The 11,097-nt window shown below is 36.9% G+C and overlaps 2 protein-coding genes across 3 annotated transcripts; both read right to left on the bottom strand.

Annotated features, from left to right (window-relative positions):
* Positions 1-3,152: 3,152 nt before the first annotated feature.
* On the bottom strand, positions 3,153-6,214 carry LOC106301176. The gene is made up of 10 exons (XM_013737519.1): positions 5,948-6,214; positions 5,615-5,754; positions 5,384-5,518; positions 5,200-5,310; positions 4,861-5,121; positions 4,574-4,776; positions 4,227-4,497; positions 4,040-4,150; positions 3,759-3,950; positions 3,153-3,676 (listed from the first exon to the last, which is right to left on the bottom strand). Exons 1-10 carry the CDS (start codon positions 6,144-6,146, stop codon positions 3,329-3,331), a joined length of 1,971 nt encoding a protein of 656 aa, XP_013592973.1. The 5' UTR covers positions 6,147-6,214; the 3' UTR covers positions 3,153-3,328.
* Positions 6,215-7,336: 1,122 nt separating this feature from the next.
* Positions 7,337-10,921, bottom strand: LOC106305899 (CTD small phosphatase-like protein 2). Of its 2 annotated transcripts, none has more exons than XM_013742319.1 (7): positions 10,742-10,921; positions 9,812-10,074; positions 9,611-9,735; positions 9,442-9,523; positions 8,878-9,375; positions 8,200-8,537; positions 7,337-7,981 (listed from the first exon to the last, which is right to left on the bottom strand). In XM_013742319.1, exons 2-7 carry the CDS (start codon positions 9,981-9,983, stop codon positions 7,823-7,825), a joined length of 1,374 nt encoding a protein of 457 aa, XP_013597773.1. In that variant the 5' UTR covers positions 9,984-10,074; positions 10,742-10,921; the 3' UTR covers positions 7,337-7,822. The 2 variants fall into 2 exon arrangements, with proteins under 2 accessions (XP_013597773.1, XP_013597774.1); XM_013742320.1 differs by having other exon boundaries at positions 10,787-10,909.
* Positions 10,922-11,097: the final 176 nt, after the last annotated feature.

The following is an 11,097-nucleotide window of genomic DNA, read 5'->3' as shown; positions in this document are numbered from 1 at the left end:
TTGATATAAAAGCAAGAAAATTAGAATAAGTAAATATAAAAAATAAGAAAAGATAAACAGTAAGTAAATATACAATATAAAAAATGGAAAAACTAATTAAACATTTATCTGAAAATATATAGTTAAATGGAATAATGTATATTTAAATAAATAATAAGCAAATATACAATATAAGAAATATAAATATTAGATTAAACATCTATCGTAATATTATCATTTGATATAAAAGCAAGAAAATTAGAATAAATAAATATACAATATTGAAAAATTCTCTAGGATAGCCCTTTTTAAGTTTTTGTTACAAAATAGCTATAAATGAGAAAAATGACCAAAATAAGTCTTATTAAAGAGTAAAAATACATTTATACCTTATGATTAACTAACATAGACTTATGGCTTAGAGTTAAGGGGTGGAGTTTTGAGGATAGAGTTTCAAATTTTTAAAAATAAAAATTAAATTTTTCAAAATAAAAGGGACTATTTTGGTCATTTTCCTTATTGAATGCTATTTTGTGACAAAGACTTAAAAGATCTATTTGAGAGAATTACCCTACAATATAAAAAAATAATAAATAAATATACAATATGAGAAAGGAAAAACTATATCAAACATCTATATCAAAAATGTATAGTTTTCTAATTTTTTCTAAGGAAATATGTATTCACACAAACATACAATTCAGAATTTGTTGTTGTTCAGAATACAACATTCAAAAAAATAACTATATGGTTAACATTTGAAAGTAAAAATAGTTCCGCACTTAGCGCGAGTTAACTCCTAGTTCCTATTAAACTTTTTATACGTGTTCTGTAAGTTTCATTCAGGTTACTAATTCGATACAAAAAAGTTTTGTTGAACCCTTGTATAAACTCTTATGATGCGCCAATATAAACTCCTTAAACATATCTCTTAACACACACTTACACACATTGTATTTTCTTCTTATTAAAGCTCTAGAAAGTTAATTTTCTAAGTGTGTTGTCGATTTCGGAAAATAGAATTCAATATTATTGTTTAGATACTTATTTTCTTTATATGTATCATCATCAACAAAACTTCTAATAACATTTGTATCTCTTTAAAGATGATAAATCTTGTGAAGATATTATACGAAGTGCGCGTGAGCATGTATGCTCGCACATACTCTCCTTCATTGTAAACACCTAAATATAAGCTTTATTTGCCTTAAATTGGCATTATACTCTCAATGTTCCTAGATATTGTTTATGTTTACACCACTTGACTCATTAGTAATATCTTCTTGATTCTTTAATCTTTGTATACATCCAAGAGTTAAGAAGAAGAAGCCTAGTTTTTCACTAAACTTAGCCTAAAATTTATTGTGGGTAGATAGCTCTCTAGATTTTATTAATACACAATATATTTGACATATTTTGCTCATAATCTTAGTCTTTTAAAAACAATATTGTCTCTTCTTCAAATTCTACGCCCGAAGAACCTATAAAAGAACCAAAAGTCATAATAACAACAACAAAACCAAGTATAGCTCTTGAGAGAAATGGATGAAGAGAAGCCTCCACCACAAAGGTTACTCAGACAACATTAGGTTCTGTTAGTACAACAACTATAGCTTGTCTCAGCCACGCTACACCTGCAAGAATTGTCGTCGACTCTTGACTCATGGTGGGACTTTAAGGAACATATCAACTGGTGGAAGTGGCCGTAAAACCAACTGTCCAAGGATAGATCAACCATCTGTTCCTCAGGTTGTTCCTGTTGAGACCCAACAGGTTAATCATCACCAACCTTTCTTCGTGATCAAGAAGAAACCAACGATTTTCTTGGATCTACTGGTGGTTCTTCTTCTCCTACTGTTACTACTATTGTTGGGAACCTTGTTGGATCCAATGATCTGGTTGGTAATCCTTTGACTAACCAATAACAGTTACCGTGTAAATCAAGAGGATCCAAACAAGCCAAAACAGAGCTTCAACAACACCATGGGCATGAATCATAATGCTAGCACTAGTAGAAGCAGAGGAGAATAAGGCACTGAACACATGATAAAGAACAACAAAGTCAGAAACAAATGTGTGTTTCGATCCTTCTATCATGTGGAGAAGCATGGTCCTTAAATAATAACTGCTTTCCGTTTTCTCTTTTTTTCATAAGCTAATAATGTATCAGTTTTTCGTTTATGTGGTCTGATAGGTCTTATAAAAGTTTGCATTTTTGTTCCCAAGTTTAAGACATAAGTTGCTTGTCTTGTCTTCTTATAATATAAATAACTAATCACCACCAGCTAGATGTGTCTTGTGTACTTCATAACTGATAAGTAAGATATCTATGTGTTTTTAGGTTCATGTATTGCTCTGTTTTAGTCTATTTTCTGCTTTTAAATTACGCCTAATTACATAATATGAGATGTGTTTGTACAAAAATGGTAATTAATCTACGGTTATGTCTACAATATTGAGCTTGTATTTTCTACTATCAATCTGGATTTCTACGGAAGATTGTTGTTCCCAGGGTCATAAAATTAAAATAAAGCAATGTGTGGTTCGGTTAGAGTACTTTTTACCATGAAAACAAAAAAGTGAAATCTGCCCTGGCTCGAACCGGGACCTCTAGTGCATGAGACTAGCTTGATAACTAACACACCACCTAGACTTTGATGCAGTTAGAGTTTTAACTATAGAACTCTTAGTTTCGTAAACCATTGTCTTTATCATGATAACATAATAACCGTTATATTGTGGCGTTAACCCTTTCAAAGTCTCTTTTGATAAAACAAATGAATAGAAAGTTACATACGAATATGTTTGAACATGCCTAGCTAAAGTAACATGTAATACTGTTAGACTCACGGCTGTTATGTATCCTAGTTTAGTTAAGCTCTGATTGTAAGGAACTTAAGTACGTGGTTCTGAGGTTTACGCGCAGGACAAGTTATTAATCCTACTTAGAATTATTACCTTGTAGGTTTTGAAAAAAATTGTGTTTTTCCAGAGAAGAGATCTGGTAGAGAATGCTAGAGACTCGAGGGAAGATTTAGCTTACGGTTCAAATACATGGAGGGGAAGAAAACTATGCTCAAGTAGGTAAAGACAAAGCTAACGAAGGGGCGAGCCAAGCTACTTACTTATAAAGCTTACGAGAAGAAAGAGAATGATAAAAACACAGCCTATGATGCAAAGGAAAAGGCTAAGGACGTCACATAATGGACTAAAGACAAAGGTAATTTAATACTAAGCTTTATGTATCTTGCTTAAAAACTCAGGCTTGGCCTGTCTGTCTTTGTAAAAACTTTTAGATGTAAGGAAGAACAAAAAAAAAAACCAAAGGAACAAATATAATATACATGTTCTAAACTGTGATGTTCATCAAACAGATCTTAGCTGGTGATGAACACTCACCCAAGACTCTGTAAATATCGGAACGAAACTCAAACGAGTTCGGTTCTGTTGGTACGGACTCGACCCACTCTTTCTCAACCATCTGAACATGTGAGTTCATCTTCGTCACAGCTTCAAACTCAATTTTGCCCTTTAATCCTTTCAGAAACTTCAGTGTGAATATCATTTCCAAGTTCTTGACTTCAGATTCTTCGGTCACCTGAATCCCAATCTCCGCTCCTTTTGCGCTCACGAATCCAATTAGCATCCGGTTGATGTGACGCCGCGGAGTTTTTGATCTTGTTTCAATGCTGTGTACCTATAACAGATGCCAAATGTGAAGGTGAAAGTCAGAGGGGAACAAACTTTTCTTGATATGAGCTGGATTAATAATCTGATACCTGAAGATAATCGATTCCTAGACTGGAAAGAGAGTCTGTAATCCCATGCGAAGCAAGGACGCTCAAGACTCCTCCGGAGCCAACAGGGGACTTGAGTATCTCCCATGGAGATTTCATCAAAATCTTGTGCTTTTTCGGTTCCTCTGGTGAGCTACACACTACGGGAAGTGTTTCTTCTTTGAGAAACCATACCTAGATGTTAGCAAAAACATGAGCTTTGTCAGAATAGAATCTGATAAGCGAAATGCAAAACTATCCTTGGAGGGATTAAAGCCTTTCACCTTATCTGATTCAAATCCAAAATAACCATTTTCCTGAAAAAGGTTCCGCAGATCTTCAATGGCATGTTCAAGGGAGACAATAATGAGTGGCACACATGCACGTTCTTCTTCCTACATGTGAGCCAATGAGTTATCTAGTATAAGCATAAAAAAATATCATGATTTTGTTAACTACATATCAGCTAACCTTTAAGAACCTCTGCTCATCGTCAAGTAGCGTCTGAAGGTACGAGACTGGACCATCCTCACCTTCCAGCTGTTCGGTCTCATGATCATTGAGAACCAAACAAATAGATACTTTTCCCTCAGAGTATAGACTCTTCCCTTGCTGAAGGAAACTGAAGTTATCACCAACTTTCTCTTTACTTGCGTCAAAACCAAGGCATTCACGTGAAACATTTACAGTACATTCCGATTCTCTAGCTCTCAGCGCCTTGAGTTCCTCAGTTATGTTCCATCTAATTTCATCAAGATCCAAAATGAGAAACACAGACTTCTCGTAGTGGTTGTGATGTTTCTTCAAGAGTTATTTACCTCTTCTTTGATGAATCCTCGATACTTTGCAAAGCTTTCTGAAGCAGAGTGGAGTTAACGTCAAGGATATGATCAGCAAGCAAACTCCTCTGAGACTTTTCTCCGAACCTTAATCCATCAAACACATGCTTCTGCTCCAGTTCACATAACTTCTTTTTAGCAGCAATAAGCCGCTTCTGCTGTTTTTTTCTTTCTTTCCACTCCTGAAAGAACATGAAGTTTAAGAGACAAAAGAAAGATCTTAACTAAAGTGTTCAATATGAAGAGCGTAGAAGAATATGCCTCACAAGCTGGCGTCTTTCTTTCTTGGATCGTTCATCAGTTCGCATATTCACCTCGAGGAGTCCCTTGGGAGGAGTTATGTACATCTCCCTTCTCTCTAAATCAACATCGGGAACAATTGCATCTACGAAAGGTATCCACACGAGCTGGTTCGTCTTTGTACTCCCGTTGCAGACTTCCATGGATGAATCAAGCAAGACGTGTAGAAGATCATTTCCTCCATTGTCGAAAACATTAGCAACAGTTCCAACAAGTTGACCAGTCTCCTGTACAATGCATGATTGATTTAGACTTAGAGGTATTATCACGTTTTATGATATAAGATGCAAATCCAAATAACACACCTTGAGAAGAACTCTCATGCCTAGGAGATCACGACTGTAAAACTCTCCTTCGTCAAGTTCAGGACGATCATCTTCCTCAGCAAGAAGCGTTGCGCCAACGAGTTGTCTCACCTGAAGAAAACAAATCATCTCACAAACTGTATCTTCTGAAGCTCTCTCATTGGTATCCATTTTACAAGCTTACCTGATCAACATCATCTAACCCTCGAAACTTGAGAATCCAACTCTTCTGAGCGGGATGGGGTCTGCCTTCAACTAACTCGACCTCATCAATCTTATCTTGTCCCATCAACTGTTGTTTTAGCCATCTTCTACCAGGCTAATGACATCACAGGAAAGGTAAATGTCAAAGAGAATGAGGATGAAATAACAACTCAAACTTAGTTTTTTTCTCTTCTGTTGTAAACAATTTTACCTTAGAGAAACGTAAATCAGGAAAATCAGTGTTTGGTTTGATGCAAATCTCCCCTTGGAGGCCATGTACACCAGACAAGAACCCGACTTCAACCAAGTCCAGCTTACTGTCACTACTGGTTTCCACTGCTTCCTCAGTAGCTGAAAGATAAAAGACCACATAGAACCAATCAAATCAACACTACAATCAATTCAATAATCCAGTTGCCAATAAGCTTTAAAATATAAATCAAAATTGCTTAGTGGAACCAAGCAAAAGAAAATAAAAATTATTCGATAATCAAGTTGCTAAAGATTTATTTTTTAAGCCAAAATTTTAAAGAAACGTAAGTACCGGTGCTACGAGCGGTGAAGCTACATCTTCCACCAGCCCCCACGAGGCTGAAGTGACAAGGAGCCCGAGTCGAAGCGGACACGGGACGAGATAGTTCGAAGGTCTGGAAATGAAGGGAAGTGCTGTTGGGGTTGAATAGTTGAACTGGTGGGAAAGTGATTGGTGTCGAGGAACAGAGAAGCGCACAAGCTCTCAGCATCTTCTCTTCTTCCTAGCACTTCTGTTGCAATGGTGCGTGTGGATGGATAATGACCAAATTATTATCTCTGGTGAAAGACTCTGAGCGATTCCGAGTGTTTCAGTTGTCGTCTCAATTCTAAACCACGGATTTTTTTTTTTTAATTTTTTTTAGTTTGACAGGACCGCGGTCCGACTGAGAATCACTTATCTTGTGACGGGTCCGATTTACATCATAACCCGAGTTCTAATTTTAACCGTTAAAGTCGAGCAAATACCGTAGAAGAACCGGTTGACATAGAACCACGAGATTATAAAATGTCTTTTGGATTTGGAAGCGTATGTAGTTGTTGGACTATAGATTATAACTGTACAATGGTTTCCACAGTGTGTACTATAGAATGATTGACAAAAAGTTTCTCTGCAAAAGATGTGGAATGTTTACTATACGACGAGAATAAAATGTCTAAAGACTGATGAAATCTCTTGTCACGGATTATACAATTCCAACTGTTAAAAATATTACTTCAATGGGCAAACAGAGAGCCTGAGATTGGTTTTTAGCAGAGCTCTGCTTCCTGGGATATTCACTCACTCGGACGACATCACAGATCAAACACACTAATGAACTTAAAACCAATCACACAGCACACACATGGAGAACAAAACAAGCAACCCTCAGAAACTGATCAACAAGACTACTGGAACTGAGATATACATATTACTGATCATCTGCGAGTGTGAGTGTGTATTATATGTCTTATTATCTACATGAAACAGAAGACAGGAACACGTTTGGACTGAGTTAACAAACTGGGAAACAGCTTTTAGTATAAAGATTACATTGGCTTCAGCTAAGGCAAACCAAAAGGTTAGATACAGAGGGAAACAAAAAGCCAGAAGTAAAGGAAGCTGTTAGAGAGAAAAACAATTGACAAGTGAAAAACGGATGTAACATAACTTACTCAGTCATTTCCTTAAAGCGTATAATATAGTTAGAGTTGGTTACTTCGTTCGATGATAGATCTGCACATCAGGCATGCAAAATCATGAAAACTTTTACGAGGATACAAGACTATATACATATATACCATGGAGTTGAATCGATCATGGCATTTTCAGTATTCTCCCACCTCGAAGTATGATTTCTAATCTGAATTTTGCAACGGCCAGAGGCGCAAAGTGTAATAACTTTGCTTAAAACCTTTAAAATAAACCATACAAGCTCAACTTCTGCATTACTAGCATAGCATTCTCCGTGTTTATATTACTGGTAAAAGGCAACTAAAAAGGTTTAACTATCAGTATAAGAGAAAGACATGAACGCAACTTGTGTTAACTTCCAAAATGATTTCACTCAATAAGAACTCATTTATACACATCCATTATCTCAGCTTAAACCAACTGTACATTTGTAACAATCTGCAAGATCTATCTCGGCAGAGAAGAACCATTAACAGAATAGGATTTAAGCCCACAACTAGTTCTTCTATTCAGAAGGTTCTAAAAAAGCGAGCAAGCAAGGAATACTTACTCTCACTAGACTCAGACGAGCTTATTCTTTGGTTACCTAATTAACAGACCTAAAAGGAGGTTGAAGAACTAAAAATTAAGGGCCATTTTATGACTAAAATTCCAAAGGAGAGAAATCAGAATCTGCACTCGATGTATATAGACAAAAAAGAGAGAAGGAAGCTCTTATTCCTTGTTACCAAATCTCCTGCCAATGATAGGCCGAACATCATCAGCAACAGCCAAAGTCTCTAGGAAGGGAAGTATAGTAATCAAACCATCATCAGTTGGATCATCATACCAACTTTTGATAGGGATCCCGTTATTTATTTGCAACCTGTACACCTGAAACACATAGAAAGACAAAGAGTTAGATGGTCAGGTCAACAGGGAAAACTTTGAGTGTCTATAACGCTTTAGATTTGTGATGTGATATGAAGTTGATGAATGTGCCTTTTCATAAAATGAACAGTGTTCTTAGTAAGAGTGTATGATAAGCATAAAGAAACACCAGACATGAATGAAAATAGTCAATATCCATGGCCGATCTCCAGATGACGTACCTGCGGACAGTTGTCAATTATAGCCACTTTGGCCAAATCAAGACCCAGAACAGTTAAATCCTTGGTGTAAATTCCTTCCGAAAGAATGCACGAGTCTCGATAAAAGCGCTGCGATATGAACTTTCCATCTGGGTCCAATATATCTAGAAGTTGTGAAGCATAGATGCTGTGGCTAGCCGTGAAGATAACGACATGGAACAGTTCGACTACCCTCTCCAAGAACTTGTAAAGGTGTGGCCTTTGCTTCACATAGACCGTGTTCTCTTGCATATTGAAGAAGACTCTAAAGGAAAAATCCGCACCACTGCACGATTCCAGAGTCGAATGGACCAAAGTTTCTGCATTTGAGAAAGAAAAGATATTTGGTAAGTTGAGTAGAACATCAACCTATAGTGGGCTAAGAGAAACGGGAAAAAATTCAACATTACAAAATCAATATAATGCTGCACCATATTTCTTACTCAATACACAAAATTGTAAAGGGTGATACCAAATTTAGAATTTGAATCATATAACCAATCTATACGAAGAAATAAGTCAAACACATTCAGTTTCCAAATATAAGTCAATATAGGACACAAAGTTCAAGGAACAGCTGTTATAACGAATGAGCTCATTATAAGGACTACCATGAAAGGTCAAGTCAAACTCAAATCATAATCAAATAAGAAGACATACCATCCAAATCAAGGACAAGGGTCACATCCTTCTTTCTTAGGGTATCCCTAGGCCAATAGCTGGATACAACGTCCGATAGTTCCGGCTGATTTTTTATAAATAGCTGAGGATCAAAATCATCAGCTTGTTCAGATTCAGCAATATCCTCCGGTTGCATGTTGTGTGATCTTGTCCGGTTGAACGCCAGAAAGAAGTCATGGTTATCGAGAGTAATCCTGTTGTCAGCATCTGACTTGACATCATCTGTGTTGGCTGCTCCATCTTCCAAGTAAGGCAGTAACATGTACTGCTCTGGGAATATGAAATGAGGCAAGGGGCTTATCTCGGTGAAAGCATCATTGTTTCCACTCTCATCAAACGGCAAGCTCGCAATTAAAACGTCAGATATAAAGAAATCAGAAACGTTGCACGTCTGGTTGTCAAAGCAAATCTTGTTGCTGCTCTCGTCGCCTCCCCACCTGGGAATTTCCCAGTGCACAGAGTTTCCTGCCGTAAAGACTGAAGGCACAAAAGTTATTGTGTTGTTTGTATTAGAAAAGGCAAAACATAGATCGAAACAGCTACCTCGATCAGCTCCATCGAGTTCATCATTCAGAACAGGTGAAAATATTGTATCAGAGTTGAGCATATGATTGCAAGCCATCTCCTGCACAAGAATAACAAAGTGTTTAGTCATCTAGAATCTGTGAAATAAAAGGATAAAGGAAAGGCAGCTACATATATCAAATAATACCATTTTTGCGACTGATTCAGAAGCAGCATCAACGGAAGATGCAAACGCCTGAGACTGAGAGGTGTCTTCAACAAGCATTTCAGCGGGCTCGTTGGTTTTAACATCCCGAGCAAAAGTATCCGAACCTGAAGAAACAGACACGATCATCAGAGAGAGGAACCCAAATAAACCAATACTTTCAACAAGAGAAAAAACATTTACCAAGTTGCTGTTTAGCTTCGTCTTGGCAAGTAAGAGTAGCTGTGGTTGTGATGCTTTCCAAGTGCCCTGAGATTTTGGGGAGAGAGGATGAATTTCTAATAGTTGGTTTAGGTTTCTTAGAGACGACACCAAGAGGCTTGCTTGTTTTGCTCTTCATGTCTATATATGGCATTGGCTCTCTATGTCAGAATTATAGCGACCTCGGGTTGAGCACGTTTATGTGTAAGAAGGCCTTACTGAAAGGATCAAGCCAACAACATATGCTGCATAAAAAACAAACAGAGAACATCTCAATCAATCATTTGAATAATCAAACCCAAAATCCCCCAAAAAAAAAGAATCTAAACGGAGCATTGAAATGGAATCTAGACAAAACCGAGAAGACAAAAAAAAAAAACCAAAAGTCAACGTATCAGAAACAGCAAACCCAGAATCTTACACAGGAAAAACCCTAATTAATGGTCACAAATAGGTCTTAAGCTAATCAATCAGAGAAACAAAACTCAAACTTGACAAAGCTTCGCTAAAACTACAATTCCAACACTAAATCAGAGAGACACAGTTACATCGAATCAAGTAATCATTAAGCTAAACTCGAATAGCGAATATAGCAAAAAAGTTTACAAACCAAAAAAAAAAAAAAAAACAATTTCGGCAGAATTAAAATTTCAAACTATAGCTTTACCATAGACAGCTCATCGAAACAAAAACCCCCCCAAGTGAAAAATCAACAAATTAAAACTCTTTCTCCAGCACAATTAATAAGGAATAATCTTCCAGAAAACCCGCGTGAAAATGGCGGATTTGTCTTAAAAGAAGGTCCAACAATTCACGTCGTGAATAAGCAAAACAACCACATAATTAAGAAATCGAAAGTCAAACAACACAAAAAAAAAATGTAAAGCTGAAAAAAAAGCAAACGAAACATACACAGAGGAAGGAAGGGATCGAAATTTGGAGAAGACGAAGACCGACCTCTGAGAGAGAGAGAGAGAGCTTTCTGTTCTTCTTCTTCTTTTTTGTTTTTTTTAATTGATTTGTGGTCTCTTTCTCTACTACTTGAGGAGGGGTCTCTCTCTCTCTCTCTGGGTTTCTTTCTCTCTCTCTCGCAAAACTTCCACGAACGGTCAATACTGACTTATGACGGCTCCTGTTGGATCCAATCGACGGCTACGAATTGTTCCTTTGGTGGGCGCTTCTATTCCAATACAAACTCAACACGTGTCTAGTATTACCCCAGCTGGAATACTCTCACACGTAATTTGACGCGTGTCCAAGCCCTCCAA

This window comes from Brassica oleracea, chromosome C7 (genome assembly GCF_000695525.1).
Source record: "Brassica oleracea var. oleracea cultivar TO1000 chromosome C7, BOL, whole genome shotgun sequence".
Classification (NCBI taxonomy): Eukaryota; Viridiplantae; Streptophyta; class Magnoliopsida; order Brassicales; family Brassicaceae; genus Brassica; species Brassica oleracea.
This window is presented reverse-complemented; position numbering and strand designations above follow the sequence as displayed.